The 21424-nt window shown below is 50.7% G+C and overlaps 1 protein-coding gene across 1 annotated transcript in view; it reads left to right on the forward strand.

Annotated features, from left to right (window-relative positions):
• Window positions 1-2670: 2670 nt before the first annotated feature.
• C13H1orf94 (chromosome 13 C1orf94 homolog) overlaps window positions 2671-21424 on the forward strand; it is a 36109-nt gene continuing 17355 nt past the window's right edge. The window contains exons 1-2 of the mRNA XM_032494778.1: window positions 2671-2999; window positions 20119-20813. Of these exons, the coding sequence (XP_032350669.1) occupies window positions 2671-2999; window positions 20119-20813 (1024 nt within the window). The remainder of the gene's footprint in view (window positions 3000-20118; window positions 20814-21424) is intronic.

Genomic DNA, 21424 nt, shown 5'->3' on the forward strand with positions numbered 1-21424 from the left:
CTTCTTCTTTCTTTCTTTTCTTTCTTCTTTTTTCTTTCTTTCTTTCTTCTTTCTTTCTTTTTCTCTCTTCTTCTTCTCTCTTCTTTCTTCTTTCCTCCTTCTTCCTTCTTTCTTCTTTCTTTTTCTTTTTTCTTTCTTCCTTCCTTCCTTCCTTCTTCTTCCTTCCTTCTTCCTCTTCTTCTTTCTTTTTCTTTCTTTCTTCTTTCTTTCTTTCTTTCTTTTTTCTTTCTTTTTTTTTTTTTTTTTGCAGTCTTCTGCCCCTGTTGCCAGGTCTTCTATCAAAGGAGAGAAAGAACAGGAGAAGGAATGAGTGAGCTGGCTAACTTTCCAGAATCCTGTAGCCTGGGCAGTGCAGGGTCATTGGCGTTCTGCTCTAAGCACAGGTGTTAGGCAACCAAATGCCAAGCAGCACAAACACAGAGTGACATTTTCAGAACTATTAATATTTCATCAGAAATGATCACTTTCCTTTAAATACACTATCTTAAAAGGTTTTCTACATTCTTCACTATAATTTTATTCAGTCTAGGTCCTCGGAATTTTCCCCAAAGGAACACATCTTTAATTTTCATATGAAAATCAAAGGGGAATCAAGCTCAGTTTTCCAGACTTAAGAGTCAACATTTCCAGGAACCCAGACCCTCTATAAAGAGGGCAAGGTTGTGCATTGAGCACCTGCTGTATACCAGGTACTCTATACAGTAAGTAGCCCATAAATTCATCAAACACATATTTATTAGGTGACTACCGTGTGCTGCAAATGTGATCTTTGAAGTAATTTACTAACACCTTTTGATAGGAAAGGACTCTCATCCTTCTGTTTCATCTCCAGTGTTACCTTCCCTCCTCAAAGAGGCCTGCCTGGATGGGCATCTGAGGCAGCCACCCCTCCTCTGCCCATTCCCTCACTTTATTGATTAGTTTCCATCAGAGCCCTATTTCATCGGTAATTACTGCTTATTTACTCGCTCTGCTAGTTGTCGATCCATCCCCTCCACTAGAAGGTAGACTCCAGGAGAGCAGGGACCATGGCACTTCTGCTCACTTGCAGGTTTCCTAGGTGCGGGCACGCAGCGGCACCGAGGACGGCTTAGTCAGTATCTGGGGAAGGAACGAAGGGTGGGAGAAGTGCAGAAGGCCGTTAGAGTCACACTGCTAGGAAGGAAGGGTGGCACAGGGATTCAGTTCTCCCTGTACATAGGCTGCCATCTAGTCTATTCGAGTCCACGCTTCTTTCTTCCTTCCCGTCATCTTGCTCCTCCTTTCCTGGGGAAACACTGGAGGAACAACCATTGACTCCTGGGGCCAGAGAGCCCCAGGCACGAGGAGGTGCCTTGTCAGTTTAAGGAAGCCCCTCCAGCGAGGGGAGGAGCCCACCGAGCAGCAGACAGCGAGCTTGGCCCTTCTCCCTGCACCTATGCCCAGACCCTGGAGCGCTGAGAACCCAGCGCTGGAGGAACCGTTTATCTCAGTAGCTGGCAGCGTGGGGCCAGGCCTGGGGTCCCTGGGTTTGAGCCCCAGCCCCTCGCTTCCTAGTGGGCCTTGGACACACTCCTTTTCAACTCTGAGACTCGGTTTCCTCAAATGTAGCACGGTAATACATAATGATACTGAGTTCATGAGCTTGTTCTGATTGAATAGCACACAGAAAGCCCGGCGCTTGGCAGATGGTAAGCGCCGGAGAAAACGGCAGTTAGGGGGTGAAGGCAGCGATCCCGGGGCTGGGACAGGCAGGCGCCCGGGTGAGTGCGGAGCAGCGGCGTGGTGAGGCCGAGGCGCGGTGCCCTAGACTTCTAACGGGGGAAAGCGCTCTGGGGGCCTCCGGGGCCCCGCCCCCACCCCACCGGAGGGCCAGGGGGCGCCCCGCGCACCTAGCCGTTGCGTTTGAAACCCACCGAGGAATTCCAGCGCAGGACGGGAAGGGTGTGGGAGCCACAGGCAGGCAAGACAGCGCCCTTTTAAGGCGTTGGGACCCTCCCGGGGTCGACCCCGCAGCCCGGCTGCCCTGGCAGGTGTCTGCTGAGGGAGCCTAGCACTCAGGAGTGTTCCCGCCAGGGGTAGGGGTGGTGGAGCAGCCAGAAGAGGGGGGCTGGAAGGGGCAGTGGGGCGAGCAAGGCGGGGCTCAGCCAGGCGGGGGCCGCTGGCCCTCTGTGGGAGCGGGATCTCTGGGAAGACGCGGGAGAACCCGATGGGGGGCTCCCAGCCCCACGGTGCCTAGCACAGTGCCAGGCCCTCACCTGGTCGTCAGTGAGGCTTAGCGGCCGACGATGGGCTGAGTCCCAGGCCCCGCAAGGTGTCAGGGGTGTTTTGCAACGAGGGAGAGCCAGGGACTGTGGGGAGAGCCAGCCCTCCCCCTGCAGCTGTTCCCAGATGTCATTCTGCCCACCCAGGCCCCTGGTTCCTGAGCTCCAGGGGATTCCAAGGTTACTAAGCTACTGGTTTTTGGTGACTTTTAAATATTTTCTTCTAAGGGAGAGGGGGAGGGGGGCCAAAGTCAGGAAAGAGCAAATAAAAGCAAATCAAAATAAATTCCCCCTCCCCAAAAGAAAGCTGCCCTCCATCCACCCCTCATCCACAAATCGAAGGCCTCTGAACATAGTCACTTTGCTGGACCAACAGCCAGACAGGACTGACCTGCTTCTGCCCCATCCTCACCTCCCTCTCTGGTGAATGAGGAGTGGTGGTGGATGGTCCCCCTGTCTCCGAGCCCTGGGTGGACAAACAGCCTTCTGGAAAGAAAAGAAGAGGATGGCCAGTGGAAATGGGCTGGCTTCATCCTCGGCCCTGGTGGCCAAGCGCCCCTCCGCCCTGGGCCCATTCCCCAGATACATCTGGATCCACCAGGACACACCCCAAGACAGTCTAGACAAGGCTTGCCATGAAATCTGGAAGAGAGTTCAGGGCCTGCCTGAGGCCTTGCAGCCCAGAACCTCAAAGGAGCAGCTCTCTGCCCCCATGGCAGGGACTCCAAGAGACAAGAGGCTCAGCTTCCAAGAAGAGTGAGTGTCCCCCTGCATGGCTGGCACCAAGGGAGGAGGGAAGAGTGAGGAGATGAGGTCTGACCTTGTCAGGGAATGTTCTGTTAGTCTGGCTAAACCCTAAATGCTGTATACTTTTCCTCCACCCACCATGGTCCTTTGTCCAACCTTTATTAGAGCATTGATTGGGGCCTTGAAGGGACCTGGGTGAGAAGCCAGACCAGGGTTGTATTTCTGCTGTCTCTGTACCAGCCCACTAAGGGGACATTTCTCATCTAAAGGCATAGGCATCCCAGATCTGAGGACCTTGAAAAACCACCCTAACCAGGGCTGAGGGTTAGATGTCCATGGCTATCCCCAGAGGCACTAGAAGCTGGAAGATCCTTCTCCCCTCCCGCCCCCAGAGGCTAGGCATTGGCACAGATGAGTCTGGTGGTTTTAAACCACATCTGGAATTCCCTAATACAGGGAGCAGCTGTCCCATTCAGCCTCCACAGAAGCTGCTGCAGGAGCACACATCAAAATATTTACTGGGAAGGCATTGACATATTCAGAGGACATAATAGAAAATTAAAGTGTGGGAAGATGGCGGTAAATAGCCTGTTTCCTGGATGGGAAATCCTGTGTCTGGGAAACACAGAGCTAAATGTTTCTCCATCAGGGCAAAGTTGGGCAGATATTGTTGGGGATGGATATTAGAAAGGAGAGGAGGGAACAGAGAAGAAGGGACCTCGTTAGGAAAAGCAAGTACATCTACAGAGTTATTAATGCCACCAGTGAGCACTTGTTCACTGCTTTGCATCTTTAAAGTGGGCTGCAAACATTAATTAATCCTCCCAGAGTCCCTGTGAGGCAGGTATTAGTGTCCCCATTTTACAGATGGATTAAGTGTTAATAATTAGGTGCTAATTAAAGACTAAGTGATAATTAAGTGTTGCCTGTTCCAACACAGGTTCCAGCTCAGCTCAAAGATGCTCTGGAGGGGGGGGGACCTCATTCAGGCAATTATCATCTGCGTCTGGTTTCAGGGATTTCTAGGCAAGAGCTAAGGAAGGCAAAGTATAACTGCTCCCTAGTTCTGCACTCCTGCTGTCCCTTTTTGTTCTTACTGGAAGGCACTTTGGCTCTTACTACCTCCCCTGCCCTCTGCTCAGCAGGACATGACTGGGATGAGAATGGCCTGTCTACAGCCAAAGCCCTGCTGTCCGGCCCTCCGGTGGCGCTGAGCCCCTCCACCCCACCCACTGCCATCTGCTCTGGGACAGGGCCTTGGCAGAGGGCCCGTGGGGCTGTGCTCAGCTCTCAATGGCCAAAGAGCTGATTGTCCACTTTGTGGACTAAGGGTCAGTGGCCATTTCCAGTAGATGGCACCCTCTCTGCCAGGTCACACTGCGTTAATGGAGACAGACTCTACTTCCAGTCTGCACTTGGCCGAAAAGTGACCTGGCACACCTTTGGCCTGCCGCTTGACTCCAGTTGGCCTTGATTTTCTCATCTGCAGATAGAGGATGATATGCCCTGCCTGATCCACCTCAGCATTGATAATGAGGATCAAATGTGGTGGGAGAGAGGAAACAGGAAACCGGAAGCTGCACTATACAAACGAGGCTGTCCCTGAAAGGAATTGTCAAGGTTCAGGGATTTGGTTGTTGTTTGTGTTACCTTCAGCCTGGGGTCTTCACACGATGCTCATAGACCCGAGGGTGCTTCAGGGGGCCCCCCTGGAGTTGAGTGGCCTGATTGCTGGGCGCCAAGCCCAGCTTTAACCAGAGCCGTTCAGCTTTTTGTAAGTTTTACTTACTGAAGTTCTGAATGAAGGCTACATTTGACAAAAGGTAACTGCTACTGAGAAAAGGGCTAGGAAACCATTGCCTCAGATGAGTGAATGATATTATCGTGCGGATATCAACCAAGCAGAACACAATGCGCTGTTCCTGAAATAAAGGCAGCTGCAATGGTGGAGTCAGATAACTCTGGTTTCAGATTGCATTTCAGCCCAGTGCCAGCTGCGGAACTTGTTTAATTTATGTGAGCTGCAGTTTCCTCATCTGCCAAATGGAGATGATTACTGTGCATTTCATCCAGTTGTTGAGATGATTAAATGGGATATTTAAACATTACCAGTAATAACTAAGATTTGTAAAAATCCCTTGTAATAATGATGGTGATGATTTCTTTAAGCCCTACAATTATTACATGAAGTGGGTGCTATTTTAAACTCCCCCTCTTTTTACTTTTTGTTATGCAAATGTTCAGACGCATAAAATGGAGTAGTATAATGAATGTCTATCAATCAGCCTCATTGATTATCAACTTTGTGCCATTCTTGTTTCAATTCCACCGTCCCCCTGTTTTAAAATCAAATCCTTTTTACAGGTAAGGTAACAGGTTTGGAGGGGTTAATTTCTTTGCCTGAGGTCCTACAGTTAGGAAGTGGTGGAGTTTCAGAAAACGAACTCCGGACCATGTGTGATAGTGCTGGCTATCTTCCCGTAGGAATTGAGGCATTTTTTGGAGAGTCATAATATTTGTCAATGTCATGTTCCAAGTGATCACATATAGATAACAGATTTGAAAACCAGGGAGCTGTCCAGTGCAGCTGTGGGATGGCTTAAAGGCCCACAAAATAGCCTCTCAGCTAATCTTTCCACTGTTTAATTTGTAGACCCAGTGTTGGTGATGTTTGCTGCTGTAGGGGCAGCTAGACAAATAAGTTCTAGAACACTTGTTAGCCAGAATTTTTAAAAATTTGTCCCTATTTATCATAGAAATCCAGACATCTCAAGTTTAAAAGGGATCTTGGAGGCCATCTGCTGCTGCTTGAATGCCTTCCTCAACATCCTTACCAAGTGGTTCTCCACTTGTACACTATCTTAGATGGGGAGCTCACCACTTCCTAAGGTAGTTCCTTCCCCTGCTATGAACCCAGACTATCAAAAAAACATTTTCTTCCTGTGCTGAAATCTGTCTTTATCAAACTAATACCCATTGATCTGGATTCTGCCCTTAGAGCTCCAAATTAAATCTATCCCTCCTTCCTCTCAGTAGCCTTTTAGATATTGAAAGATGGCAACAGTATTCATCCTAGGACCTCTTGTTCTACAAGCTGAGTACCTCTGGTTTTCTGAATTTCCTGCCCATGTTGCTGGTCCCTGGGGCAGTGCAGCAACCAAAACCAAGTACAGTAATCCAGGGATGATCCTATCTGAGCAGACTGGATCCTCTCCATCTATGTGCTGTATTCCTGTTAATGGCAGTTAACACCACATTCGCTTCTCTACCCAAGCTAACTTCACCCTATGGACGTATTTTGAGTTCATTCATTCATATTATTCATTCAACAAACATTTATTAAGCAGCTACTTTGTGCCTGGCACTGTGCTCGTAGAGCTAGTGGAATAGAGTAAACCAGATAAAGTCCTGACTTCCTAGAGCTTACATTTGCGTAGTGGAGGAGAAACAGAAAATAAGTAAATAAAAGAATATGATAACATAAGAATGGGAAAAGAATTGGTATTCTAGTTGGAAGAAATCAATAATAAACACATAAGAATAAACCAAATAATTTCAGATAGCAGTGGGTGCTCTGGTGGAAGTAAAACCAACTAAAATAGTAGGGGCATCTCCTTTTGATGGGGTGGGCAGGGAAGGACTCTCTGAGGAGAGGTGGTCATCTGATACCAAGAAAGAGCCAGGCAGGTGAAGATCTGAGGAAGGAGGTCTAGGCAGAAAGGTGAGCAACTTCAGAGACTCAGAGATGGGAGTGGGCTGGAGAGAGACAGCGTGGCTGGGGTGTAGTGAGTGATGGCACGAGGTGATACAGAGGTAGGCAGGCAAGATCTCAGAAGACCTGGAGGATCCCTATAGGGAACACGTTATGGGACACCTTTGAAGGTTTTTAGGAAGGCGTTGTAACACGATCACATTCGCTGGTGTATTAGATGTCTCCAGCTGCTGCGTGGAGATGGTTTGTTAGGTATGTGAAAGAGTAAGTTGGGAGAACTCTGGGAAGATGCTACAATAGTCCAGGTGAGCACGATGGGTGATGGTGGCTGGACCAAAGTGATTGCAGTGAAAATGGAAAAGGTGGGGGGATTCGGTGTGCATTTGGGGAGGAACCAACAGAGCCCACTGATGGCTGGGGACACACAAACAGATATCAAGGCTGAGTTGAGGTTTTCAGCCTGGGCACTGGTAATATTGTAGTACACTTACTGAGGTGGGGAAGAAATGGAGAGAAATGGGCTATGGGGGAGCATCTGTAGTTTTGCCTAGTGTCAACTCCAGAACCTTGCTCAGTTATCTTTTAATTAGCCTTAAATTTGGGCTGAGAGAATTGTGGAAAGCCACTTACTGACTCATATTCTAGGACTACGTATTCCTTCAATCCCCCTGTTGCTAAAGCTTCACAGCCCCAGAATGAGGTTTGGGATTTGCTGTTGACTCCATTGCCCTGACTATGAAATGGCATTTGTTCGTTCCTTCATTTATGGATTCATTCAACAAACACTCACAGTTGGCTTCTGGGTGCCAGACCCAGTGTTAGGTCCAGGAATACAAAGACATGTAGGACAGAAGCCCATCTCTCTGAGAGCTACCAGTCTAGTGGGTGGGGGGGGACGCAGATCCATGTGACAACAGAGACGTTCAACAAATATTTATTGTGCGCCTACTGCATGCCTGACAAAGTGTGAAAACCACACTGATGAAAAAGATGGGGTTAGTCTCTGAACTTCTATATGGACCTTCAGTGTCTTGCGAAAGGCGGATCACAACACATGACGACTGTTCTGATGAAGGACCAGTACGCTGGGAGCACACGCTGGGGACGCATGACCCAGGCTTGGGGCTCAGGGAAGGCTTCCTGGAGGAAGCTAGGGGAAGTGAGCTGGAAGGTGATTCTGCGCCAGTCCCAAGTAGGAAGATAAGTCTACAGAAAGAAAGGAAATCCATTTAAGCATTTAAAAAAAGGAAGTGATTTCCTGATTGGCAGCCTTCTGGGTATCTGTTGCAAGAAGGATGAGGGCTGATTTGCACTTGCTCTAGTGAATCTCCATCCACTGTTTGCATCCGTCTGCCAGTCCGAGGCCAACAGAGTCACTGGGACTTGGAACCCAAGCAGCTGCCTTGTTTGAAGTGCTCTCCCAACAAACCAACCCTTTGCTGCTATTGTTATTTAAACCGTAAGAGAGCCACCTTTCCGCTCTCATCCATCCCCATGGGCTACATGCCACCCCCAGGGAACTTCCCATCATTCCCTGCACCTACAGGACCCTTTCTGGAGGTTCTCTTCTCAGGACGTAGCGCAGGAAAAAATTGGATGAGTCATCCTAGTTACCTGGAAAAGTTGCTTGGAATATATCCCCACTTTTATTTGTTATTATTGTTATTTTTTTAAAAAGCTTGAAACCTGGTAAGAGGAATGACGAGGACAAGGCTCACACATGGAAACTCAGACTGATGTCCTGGGGCAGAAACCAGCTCTGGAGGCCTGTGAAGTCTAATGCTAGCATTTTCTCCTCTTTGAGGGGTCAATCCCCTCTTTGAGAATCTGATGGAAGCTGCCATACACCCTTCTGCCTGAAACACATCCTTATATCCCTCGATGTTTTTGAATGCTAGAGACCCCTTGGACCCCAGGGTGGAATCCTTTTCTCCCAGCTACTCAACTGTCTCCATCCCTCAAGCTTCCCAGGGCTGAGTCTCAGCCATTGCTATGACCCCACTCACACTGACATCAATACATCCCCCATCCTGGTTGTCCCATGAATTCGTGCACGAATGGTGCTGCAGACCCAGGTTCGAGGCCCTGGACCCTCCCTCCTCCAATCTCCTTACACATCCTGTCGGTAGCCTTCATGGTGGGCTTTGACTCCTTGCCTCCCTGCTGGCCTCTCTCCTGCCATTTTTGGAACATCTCATCTTACTGTATCTGGTTCCTTGCCCTCCTGGATGTCCTTGGCCGGCTTCACCTTCCTGAAGCACGTCAGCAGCACTTCTCAGGCATCTCCCATGACTCATTCATTGTCTTCCGGACTCCTCGGCCTGGTCGTCAAAAGTCTGTGCTGGCCCTGCCTACACCTCTAGGTGCACATCTTGCTGCTCTTCTCCAGACTCTCTATAAACCAAGATGAGCCATCAGAGGTGCACCTTGCCTTTGCTCAGGTTATTTCGCTACCAGGAGTGCCTTTCTTCCATATCTCTGTATTGAACGATCACTCTTACTCATCCTCAGAGACCCAGAACTGGGGGAAGGGTATAGCTCAGGGGCAGAGCACATGCTTAGCATGCACAAAGTCATGGTTTTGGTCCTCAGTACCTACGTTAAATAAATAAATAAATAAATAAATAAATAAATAAATAAATAAATAAAAAACCTAATTACCCTCCCCAAACACCAAATTAAAAAAAAAAAAAAGACCTGGAATTAGTGGGTCATCTTCTGAATTTTTTACCACTCACTCCGTTCAACATTTTTTTCCCTCCTTCTCCCCTATTCCTCTTTTTAATTTAAATAAATGATTATGTTCCCTCTCTTTCCTGAGATTTAAAGGTGGCTCACCTTTAAACAGGTGGATCAGAATCCCAGCACACTTCATAACTGCAACCAACTTTCTCAAACTTTCTGTGCCCTATTTTCCTCGTCTGAAAAATGCAAAAAGTCACAATGACCACCCTAAAGGATTATTGTGGAGGTTAGTGAAGGAATGCAGGCCAAGTTCACACAGCACCTGGCAGAAAATAAGGACTCCAAATTCATCATCTTCTTCACCACTATATTATCGTTACTTTCAAGGATAAAATGACAAGGGTTAAGTTATCAGGAATGGTATGGGGAGAGGAGGCTTAGGTACCAGCAAACCTAGGCTAAAGGAATGTACTCAGTTGAGGCCAGCAGGTTGCTTTGAGATTCTTGGCAGCTGGGGCAAAAAAGTGGGAACATAAGTCGTATCATCTAACAGGACAAAGCAGGAGAGATCATCGGCAGAGGCAAACACCGCCTTAGCTCTGAGGACCGCATGGTAGAGGTCTTTATAGGAGGGTGATGGAATGGAAGAGTCAGTTTAGAACTGGCTCTTGTGTTGACCGTTGGCCAGAGGGAAGGACACAGAGTCCCAGTCGGATGTGTCAGAGCAGCCCTGGCATGGGGTTTCTGATGAGGTGGTCATCTGGCACGTACTGTACACTGCCTGAGGCAGCAGTCCCTCATCCCCCACTTGACCACGGCTCCTTAAGGGCAAGGACTGTGTCTTACTCATCTTTGTCTCCCCAGTGCCCAGCCAAGTTCCTGGCACTCGGTGGCAATGCAGTGTATATGAATGAATGAGTAAGTAAATGATGGATGAACCATAAAAATGCCACTGCAAGGAGAGTAAGGCCCAGAGGTGGCCAGGAGCCAAGCAAGAGGTCACAATCATCAGAAGAAGACTGAGTGACGTAGGGACAGGATATCAGGAAGCCAAGACATTGGCAGAGTATTTTTCCTCCTCATGCCTTCAGTTGCAGGAAGGGGACTAACATTTTCTTGAGCACCTGATATATGCCAGGCTATATGAATTTCAATTTTCTGTTTGTCTTATTGTCTTAGCAACCCTTCCCAGTTGATGGTCAATATTATTCCCATTTTACAGATGAGGAAGTTGGGGCTCCGAGAAGTTAGGCAACTTGCCCAGAGTCATCCAGCTTGGAGGGGGCAGAACAGGGATAGGAACCTCGTGGGGCTTCAAGGCCAGAGCTCTTTCTGGACACCAAGAGCCCTTCAGAATAGCCCTTCCATGTCTGCTTAGCACTGGGAGCCATGAGCGGTAGAGGGAAGATGAATTGTGATTAACGTCCCAAGTCCTGTGTTCCCCTTTTTAATTTAATTTTATAGTTTCGGGAGCTGTGTCGCAGGTTGTGGGAGCCCGCAGAGATGGGCCAGCAGTGGTTTGGTTTAATCCCCTTTTTAATATCTTTGTTGCAGCGTTCTTTCCAATTCAACTCCCAAGTCACATTAAAAAAAATACCTCTTCCTTAGGGTAAGCCTCCTCTTATTAAACAGATGCAAATGAAAAGTTTTAAAGATAATTTGAACAATAAGAATCACTCTGCAGCTCCCAGCCGAAGCTCCTTTATTGCTGTGTTTATTCCCCAGTATTTCCTGTCTCGTTCCCCAGCTCACTGAATCCTTCATCCCCCAACCCTTCCAGTCCCAGGCCCAACCCCTGCTGCCTCCGGCCTACTCCCTTCTTTCCCCTCTAGGGGGCTGGGGAGTCCAGCAGGGTCAGGGTGGGGGGGGTTCTCATTTCCATCTGCCACTCTGCCTTCTAAGACTGTCCCATCAGTCCTGAGGGGTGGTCAGGGAGAGCTGGAAAAGTGTCTGGAAGGAAGTTCTCACCTGGATGTGTGTCTCCAAGTGCATCATTTGCATCACAACTGTGGCCAGAGGTGGGGGTTGAGGGTTAGAGGATGGAGGAGGGATCCTTGCTCAGAATGCAGATACCTGGGCCCCTTTCTGGACCAACTGAACTGCCTTTTCCCCAGGAGTGCCCAGGAATCTGCATTTGAAACAAGCACCACAGGTGACTTCTGTGTGTACTTGTAGAAAGTTCTCTTGGGGGTCAAACACGATGGACCCTCAGGCTTAAAAGGGACACAGCTTTGAGAAGGAGGCGTTGCAAAGAAAAGCGTGAAGAAAGGAGACTGACGTTTATTGAGTTCCAAGTGGATGCCAGGGATGTTGTGAAAAATTGGCCCTACTCTGTGTGAAGGCCTTTGGTAAGGAATGAGACCAGGAGGAAGTCTAGGTCTGGCACTGGAGCAGCTGAGCAACTTCCCAGCGTTGCCTCCCTTAACCCCGGGTGGTGTCACCATCCCCACAGCGCAGAGGCTGACACCTGGGTTTCAGGGACTTCCTGACCGTCCACCCCCGGCTGGCCAGCCCTGGGCTGTGAAGGGTCAGCGGGCTCCACGCCTGCAGCCGGGCTCGCCTCTCCGCACCGCATGTCTTTCTCGGTCTGTTGGTCGGAGCCGCTAACATTTGCATAGCGCTGGTTACAGTTTACCGAGCGCTTTCGCATTCATCATCGCACTTAATCCTCACGCGGCCTGGAGAGTGGAGGAGGGGCGAGTCGGGAGTCAGTTTTCTGAAGGCCCTCTGCCCACCCTGCCCCCCCCCCCCCGACCTGAGAGGCGCCGCAGACAGAACCCAGTGGGTTTCCGGGTACCTTTGGGATGCCCAGGCCCTAGGATGGCAACTGAACCTGCAACTTCTCTCAACTGCTCCCTTCACCCCCAAACTGAAAAAAGTTGGCCCAGGCCCCTCAGGTTGTGAGAGAGGTGGACCCCACCCTCCTTCCCCCTTCCCTTTCTTCTTGCTGGTTTTCTACAAGGCTGTGGTGGCCTGTGCATGTGTGTGCAGGTGTGCATGGTGTATGCGCATGGTGATGGGGTGTGTGTGCATGGCTGTGGGTGTGTGTGTGTGTGTGTGTGTGTGCACAGCTGTGTGCATGTACATGACTGCTGTGTACATGCACATAGGTTGGTGTGTGTGTGCATGAGTGTGGGGTGTATATGGGGAGAGGGACTCAGTGCAATTCAGTGAATCCCAGATCTGGAGAAGAGGAGAGATGTAGCTTTGGCAGAGGTGGCTGTGTCCCTTCCATTCACATCAGGCAAGGGCCACCCTAGGGAATAGAAGATGGGTCCCTGTTCCCCACTCAGACAGGAAGACCCAGAAATGTCCACCAGCCTTGGTCAAGTGAGGGTGAGCGCCTACTGGGGGTGGTGCCAGGCCAAACGCCAGAGTCCCTGTCTCCATGATGGAGGCCACTCCTTGTCTGGGGCCCTTTGGTGCCTCCCCGCCTCCCACAGCCGTGGCTCCTGAAAGTCCGTGAGCGGGACACCCACCTGCCAACTGAGTTCTGCTTCTGCTGCCTCGTCCTCCTAGTCCCTGGTTGGCTCTCTGGCCTCTGCACCTTCTGAAGCTGAGACTCAGAGAAGGGAAGTGAATTGCAGAAGGTCACCCCATCAGAAACGACAGAGCTGGGGTTTGAATGCAGCTCTTCCTACGGCAGAGGCCCCACTCTTTCTCCCACTTCTGCTCTTTTGAAGGTGCAGGGTAGTGGCTAAGAGGAGGCTTGGAGCACATGGACTTGGGATCCAATCCTGCACCAACATCTCCTCTCTCGGGTAAACTTGAATTCATCTTTCAAACTTCCTGAGCCTCCTTTTCCTCTCCCTAAACTGGGAAAGAAGATGCTACCCATTTCTTATGGTTGTTGTGGGGACCAGGGTCAAATACACCTGGTACCCAGTAGACACAGCACAGATCCTGGCTCAGGCCTCAGACCCCTGCTCTCACTCCTCAGAACTGGAGAAAGCCTTCTCACCCACGGAAACCAGAGCCCGACACGTGGCTTCTGAAATCTCTCCAGTGGTTTCCCTGTGTCTTAAGAGTAAAATCTTTCAGCATCACTCCAAGGCCTTGCAGGTTCTGATTCCCGCCTTTATCCCTGACCTCACTTCCTGTGAGCCCCTCCACCCGGCCCATTAATGTGCCCCGCCCACTGGAGCATCAGTCCCATCTTTCCCACCTTGTTGATGTTTGCACCTGCTGTTCCCTGTGTCTGAAAAGCTCTTCCTTGTATTCTTTCCCTGGTTAAATGCTCATCATCCTTTAGGCCTCAGCTTAAATGCTCAAAGAGGCACTTCTTGCCCTCCTGACTTAAGTACCATCCCCCAGTGGACTCACACACGGCATTTCACTCTTGGTTTTCAGAGCAGTGTAGCTTAGTGGTTAAGAAGTGGCATCTGAAAAGGGTTGCCTCAGTTCACCCACTTTGTCCCTTCTTCATTCTATGGCCTTGGGAAAATTTCCTAACTTCTCTGCCCCTTAGCTTCTTCATTTTAAAAACTGGGATAATTGTATCTCTCTGAGTCAGTTAGCTTTTGATATACAATCATCCCTTGGTATCCACAGGGGATAAGTTCCGGAACGCCCACAGTTATCAAAATCTGTGGATGCTCCAGTCCCTTATATAAAACGGCCTAGTATTTGCATATAACTTCCACACACCCTCCTGTGTACTTTAAATCATCTCCTGATTACTTATAATACCTAGTACCATGTACCTGCTATGTAAACAATTGTAAAATACACTGTAAATGCTATGTAAATAGTTGCCAGTGTGCAGCAAATTCAAGTTTTGTCTTTTGGAAGTTTCTGGAATTTTTTCTCTAATATTTTTAATCCGCAGTTGGTTGACTCCGCAGATGCAGAACCCGTAACTGTGAAGGGTCAGCTGTGTAACAAACCACCCCAAAGTTTAGTGGCTCAAAACCACAACTATTTCCTTAGCTCCCGTTTTTGTAGTTCAGCCCTCGCTAGGTTCCGCTGGGTGATTCTTCTGGCTAGAGGCGTGGCTGGGCTGGGCTTGGCAGGAAGTGGCTCAGGCTCACCCACACATCTGCAGTCAGTTGGGTCTGGCTGACTGTCAGCTGAGACTTTGGGGTTTTCCTCCACGGGCTGTGCCATCCTCCAGCAGGCTCTTCTGGGCTCGTTCATGTGGAGGTTGCTGAGTGCCAGGAGAAAGGGGGTCAAGCCCTTAACACTCAAGCCCTTTTCAAATCTCTGCTTATTACTGAATCAAGACCGGTGGGAATGACCAAAGGGTCATAATGATCATCAGTCTTCACATCACCCCACTGGGGCTGTTGTGGGGATTAAAATGAGAGTTTTGCAGGAAAGTGTTCAGTGCAGGGCCTGGCTGGTTAGTCAATTCTCCATAAACACTCATCCTTCTGATTGTGTGAACTAGAATTTGAGGCATAGACTTGTTAGGCAGCTTGCTTAAGATCTGGCCTCCCCTCCCGGTGGGGATTTGAATCCAGTTTCTGCCTACTCCCAGGGACTGAGCTCTTAGCCACTTAGGCTCTGCTGCTCCACCCACATAGACGTGTAGAGAAGTCCATCTCACCTGCAGCCACGAGGCCAGTCTCCGGGTGGAGTGGAACCCTTCCCCGGCTTCCCTCTTCAATCAGCCGTGTTGCTTGGGCACCAGGCCTGGGTACCATGTTTGTCGTTGATCTGAAATGCCATAGTGGGAAGAAAATATTTGTTTTGGTGTTCTCTTCCAGCACTAACAATTTCCTGCTTGCATTTTTCTGTTGTTTGGCTCCAATGAATAGCAGTTTTCATCTTTGCTCTGTGTTATCATGTACACAGAGCTGCTGTCGGGAGCTAACAGCATGCTTGCTTAGTCATTATTCTGGGAAGGGGTGCCAGCCAGTCAATCGCCTTCATTTTTATATGACTCTTTATGCTGCAAATACAGAAATGATGCACTCCACCCACGTACAGAGTCGCCATCAGACACCTACTGTTCTGGAGGTGGGCACAGCAGAGGTGGTGGTGATAGCTGGAGCCATGGCACTGATTCTGACTGTCTTCCTTTGTCAATGGCCCGGAGCTGGGTTAATCTCCCCAAATGATTCCCTGTGAGAGAGTCTGTAGCAGATTTTATGGTTCTTACCAACTCAAAGAAGAAAGCAAATAGCACGGGACAGGTGCCAGCATCGAAAAAACTTCTTAGGAAGAGAGGAGAAAAGATGGATTCCGGGAAATGCAGGTGGGGCAGGCTTGCTGTTGAACCCAGCAAAGTTACGGGGAGGGTGGAAAATCTTTCTGTGAGTCCCAAGGTGTTCGCTGAGAGCTGTGTGGGGTCTGCCGTGGGGCTGCCTTACAGGGGTTGGGAGTTCTTAGAATCAGGCCAAGCAGCTGGTCAGTATCATCTGGTCAGTTCACAGGGATGCCAGGCCCCACGTGGGGCATGAAATGAGAGGCCAGAAAATGGAATCAAAACCATTTTCGTTGCCGGTTGTAGCCATTGAAGGAATTGGGCCGTCTTTAGCAACACAACACTTGATTTCCAGAGTTCCAAGAAATGGACAAGGGTGAAGACAAGCTCGTGAGCCAGTCCATTCATTTATTCGATAAATACTTACCGAGCCCAGTGTTATGTGCCCAGCACTGCTCAAGGTCCTGCGGCCTCTTTGGTGAACAAGACACAGTCCCAACCCTCAGGCGGGATGTATTGTTGTAGGGAGTAAAGGCATAAAAATACTATATGATGGTGATAAATATTAGGAAGAAAGTAAACAGATTGATGGAGCTGAGATTGATGGAATAAGAGCCAGTCAAGGGATAAGCTAGCATCCACAGGAGGTGCAAAGGTCCTGGGGATGGAATGAACTTGACATATCAAAGAATAGTTATAAGATCAGAGTGGCTGGAAGAAGAGGAGTCAAAGCAAGAGGGAGAGATGGGGCCACTTTGTGTGGCACCCTGAGGATCAGAAAAGAGTTTGAATTTTTATCCTATCTGTAGTGAGATTCCACATAAGGGTTTAAGTAGGTGGATGATTTGATCTAAGTTCTGAGAATGTCCTAGCTCTGTGGGCATACAGTTTTCTAAAACAAGAACAAACAAAAGAGCAAATAAATCATGTTTTCTTGGAGGGTGGAGAGGGCAGGTAGGGCAGACCCTTGCTCAGGGACTTGCAGCTGTGTGCTGAATCTTGATGGCAGCGAGGTATTTAATAAAGGCTGTCTTGGACAAGTGGAGAGAGGATGATAGTGACTGGACTGATTTATTCCCCCAAAGTGTTGACCCAGGATTACTGTCAGACTCGGGGGAGGGTTTCTAGCAAGGTCCCTAAGGCTCAGCCCTGGACTCTCCCCTTCAACATTTCTGTCTGTAAACTGGCAGGAGACTCCAAAGACTTGCCCATCAGACAGGCAGGTGACACAGAGCTGTCAGGGACAGCTAATGCCATGGATGACAGGCTCAGGACTCGTGGTGATGGTCCTCCACAGGCAGGAGTGATGGGATGAGCCTGGCAATACCCCTCACTGCATTCAGATTGGGGAACAAAGCCCAGCCATGGAGCAGGGAACCAGCCCTGGAAAGGAAGCCGGGTGGGGTGGGAGGGGGTAGTGAGGTCAGCCAGACCCAGCAGCACCCCTACACCAGCCTCTTCACTTTCTCAGTGACAAGGTGACAAAGTCCTTCGCCTCTTTCAGGCTCACGTTTCCCATCTGTAAAGTGAGGAGGATACTGTCCATTGCTCAAGGGTGTGGAGAGGATTAAAGGCAAGCGTACAAGTGAGGCCAGCCTTTCTCTGGCCTGTAGTGGATTCATGGCAGATGGAAAGGGAATAGGAGTCTGTAGAGGCTGTCCCGGGGAGAGCCGGATGCTCGGGGCCAGCCTTTCAGGGGCACACGAAGGACCCACGGCCAGATTGGCACTGCCTTTTCTGGGAATGCCAGCTTCCTAAGAGGCCCGTTGACCCTTGTAACGTGTCCAGAGGAGAATGACCAGGGAATACGAGCAGGGATTTGCACGCAGCCTCTGCGGGATCCTCTCCGCCAGCCTGGCTCTTGGGTTGGGGAGGGGTAGGAGTGTCCTCTCAGTGCGGAGAAGGGACCACCTGTGGGGTGGTTTTTGGTACAGGGACCTCAGGACCTGTGGGTCTTTTAGAAGCTGCTTTGATTTCCCCTTGGAACCAGTACTTTAAAGCAGTCAGTGGTGAGACTTCTGTGTATACATCTATTGTAGAACATTTTTATTCTAGGAAAAAAAAAGAAACCAAACACAGACAAAAATAGAGCAAATACTAGATCATGAACCCAAGTACCCATCGCCCAGCCTTAATGATGACCAACATAAGGCCAATTTGTTTTATCCCCTCATCCCCTCCCCACTTGCTGGATTAAGTTTAAAGCCAATCCCAGACATCATGTTATCTGTAAATACTTTAGCATGTATCTCTAAGAGATAAGGACTCTTTTTGTTGTTGTTTAAGTGGAACCACAATACCATTAGCCCAATTTTTAAAAGTTAACATAATTGTGGTCTTTCTAATTCAGAAAATCTGTTGGTATATGGCTTGCTTTGCAGGTTTTTTTGGGCGGGATGGGCAAAAACCGGTTCTTCAAATGCCGGGTTTCTGTGACTCGAGTCTCCCCTGTTCCCTCTGAGGAATGATGAAGAGGAAGATGGGGTCTACAACTCGGGGCTGTGGATTGGCAGCCTCTTTCTTCCAAGTGTTCCCAGGGACCCAGCAGTAAAAGTGGGGTCAATTTATGGACCAAGTCTAGACATGGGAAGGAGGAAAGGATGGGAATAGGAGGAAGAGCAGGGGGAGAGTGAGAGAGCAGAGTGGTGGCCTTGGCCTGATGGCCTCCGGGAGCTTCCAGGGCCCGCCCACGCTAGCTGCCACTCACAGCTGCCGTGTGCCCAGTGTTTCCTGTGTGTGCATCAGTGCTGAGCCCACACATGGGTTACCACCCAGGGGGTGGGTGCATTTAGTGTCCTGCTCATGTCACAGGTGTCATCCCCTGTCACAGGGGATCCCCAGGGTTCTAGGACCTGACATGACAGAAGCAGTGGTGCTGGATAGTGATCTCAGTCTGTTTGGCTGGAGGCTACTTTTCCTGTCTCCACTCTCTGCCTCCAGACCTGATGAGGCTACCTGTGGGGCTGGTGTTCACGAGGTGTGCTGCCTCACTTGTTAGAATAGCAACAAGCTCCCAAGTTTTTAACTCTTCCCTGTGCTCCCCAAGTGCCCTGGCCACCCAGTACCTTTTCCAGGACCCCCTTGGTTGTCATCAGGACCCAGTAACTAAGGGGTTAATGCCCAGCACATAGGAAGCCTCTGGGACTACAACCTGCTCCCATTCTGATTGGTTGTCAAATACTGTTCCCTGGTTCTATGTGTGGTGACTGAGTCATCGTGTGCCTGCGCTGCACGTGTGTGTGTATGCGTGTGTGTGTGCGCGTGTGCTCATACAGAGCATTAGCAGGAAGGTGCATCCCTGCTGGGAACATTCCGTAGTCATTTCAGGTCTCACTGCACCCGCAGAATGGGTTGTCAGAGGAGGAATGTGCTCTCAGCCTCCCCAAAACTCCACTCATGGGGCGCTTTAGTTTTTCCCTTGCCTCTTTTTCACCATTTTCACCACCTTTTCCCAGGGGTAGAGTGCCGAGCAGTTTCCAGAATGCTCTGCATAGACCACCTCATCCATCTTACACTGGATGGGGATCCCACTCAGCAGGGACAGCAGATGGCTCTAAGCTGGGTGGCCATGGTCCTCCTGGAGTGCCAGGGTGCTGGTGGGGCAGGCTGGGCCACAAGCCAGGCCAGCAGGATTGCCACCCTCTTCTGCATTGGAGAGAGCCAGCACTCAGCAGCCTAGAGTCCATGGGACCATCAGGCCCCATCAGGCTGATGCCAGCCAGCAAGGGTCCAGCTGGAGGCCCCAGGGCTGAGGTGCAGGTGGAGGCCAGTGTTCACATGCAGGGAGATGCTTGTGAACTGGTACAGGGATCGAGCAATTGCTGGTGCTCCCAGGAGGTGGGGCCTGGTCTGGAGGCCGTGATCTATCTGGTCAGAGGGCCAAGCCAGCCAAGGTGAACGTGGGCATCCACAGAGCCACTGTGCGGAATTCAAGATCCAGGGGCCCTGCCAAGCTGGCAGACGTGTAGACATACTAGCTGACACTTGTATTACCCTTATTCTGTGCCATACACGGTCTGAAGCGTCTCTGCGATACCCCTGTTAGCCAGGAGACAGTGGTGACAAGATGCGGAGCAATGTGTCCAGGGTCACATAGCTGGGAAGTGACAGAGCCGGGGTGTGAGCTCCGCTGTTTGCCCCGCAGCCCCTGCTCTCGCCCTGCCACCCTGCAGTGTGTCTGGGGGCTCCAGGACTCAGCCCCAGCCCTCCGGACACCACGCTCAGAGCTGTGGGCTCAGTCTTGACCGCTTAGCTGCTGGTTTTTACTGCTTCAAGTCCTGGGCACGGCTGAACGGGGAGAGACGGGCTGAAATCCAGGCTCGGCTGTCTCAGCAAGTTTAGTACCGGGAGAGGACTCAGGTGTCCCGAATCCCAGAGCCTCACTCGTGGTACTGTGCCCACAGGTGTGATGTGGGAACTCGTGGAGGCCACTCTGGTCCGTTTTCTCTCTTAAGAGGCAATAGGTTTCTCACACCTGGAAATGACTTCTCCACCCGCTTCCCCCCCCGGGGCCTGCGCCCCGCAGCAGAGCCACCCTCCGAGAGCTGGCACTGCAGCTGTCCATCTTTCTGACCTGTTCACAGGGCTCTGGAGCTCACCAGCAGCAAAGATGAGATCTCCTTGTTGGTGGAGCAGGAGTTCTTGAGCCTCACCAAAGAGCACCTCATCCTGGTCACAGAGGGCTCAGGGGAGCTAGAGGAACTTGGCAGCTCTCCCGAGGGGCCCAGACTGCCGGCTCCCCGCCTTCTTGTGCCGTCTCTGATGGCGGGCAGCAGTGAGCGCTCAGGAGCCTCTGTGATGGCCGGCGACAAGCTTCTGGAACCGAAGGTGGCCGTATCTGTTATTGGCAGCCGGCAGGACTGTGACTCTGCCATGCCTAAGGTCACGAGCATCCTGCGGGCTGCCAAGGTCAAGAGTGCCAAAGGGGCAGAGGACAGGGGCTGCAGCCTGGGAGCCTCCAACATGGAGATCGGCCAGCTCCTGGCCCAGTTCCCGCTGAAGTCCACCGAAATGCCTAAGGTCCCCGACGAGATGGTGTTGGAAGAGACTAGGGTCATCAAGGACTTCCTGCAGAACAGCATGTTCAGTGGCCCCGGACCCAGGGAGCCCGGGGGGCTGGGCCCGCTCCTGCTGCTGCCTCCCCCGCCTCCTCCCGCGCCTTCCGCCAAACTCGACAAGCTCCTAGAACTCCCTGCTCTGAAGAAGCAGCTCCCAGTGTTTGCCAAGATCTGCTCCAAGCCCGAGGCTGACCCTGCTGTGGAGGAGCACCGCCTGATGGGTGAGTGGGGCTGGGAGCGGGGCTAGGGAGTGGGCCTGCAGGGAGAGAAACTTACTGGAAAGCAGGTTGGGCTGCATCCGGCACATGCGCAGAGTAGAATGAGGTGGCCTTGCTGGTGAGCGTGGTCCCCAGGCGCAGGCTGTTTTCAGCCCCATAGGCCTCCTCTGCTGGATGCCCGTGTCCAGGGCACAGGTCGCATAGGCAGATACGATGCTAGCCCTGAATCCAGTGTTCTTTGGGAAGAGGGGTAGGCACCTTTGGTAGCTGAACACAGTATTTGAATCCACTGGCACCCAGAGTACATTGAAGGAAGCATTTGCCCCCGCTGAGTCCAGGGGGACACTGCAACGTGGGGACTTTAAACTGGACAGGAGAGAAATTTGACTGGCTTCTGATGGTGGTACCTGTTCTGGCCACAAGGCCTGGTCTCCTCTCTCTGGGGCCGGCAGTGAATGCGTAACAAGTGTAGTTGAGACTGTTGACCCTGGGATTTGTTCCCAGGGATTCCAGGGTTTTGGGAAGTGCTTTCCCACCCCTGTGTTGAGGAGTCCACATCCTCCCCAGGGAATCCAGCCACCTTCCAAGCTTCTCCCACTCCACTCCCAGGATTC

The sequence above is a fragment of the Camelus ferus genome, chromosome 13 (assembly GCF_009834535.1).
Source record: "Camelus ferus isolate YT-003-E chromosome 13, BCGSAC_Cfer_1.0, whole genome shotgun sequence".
Taxonomy (NCBI): Eukaryota; Metazoa; Chordata; class Mammalia; order Artiodactyla; family Camelidae; genus Camelus; species Camelus ferus.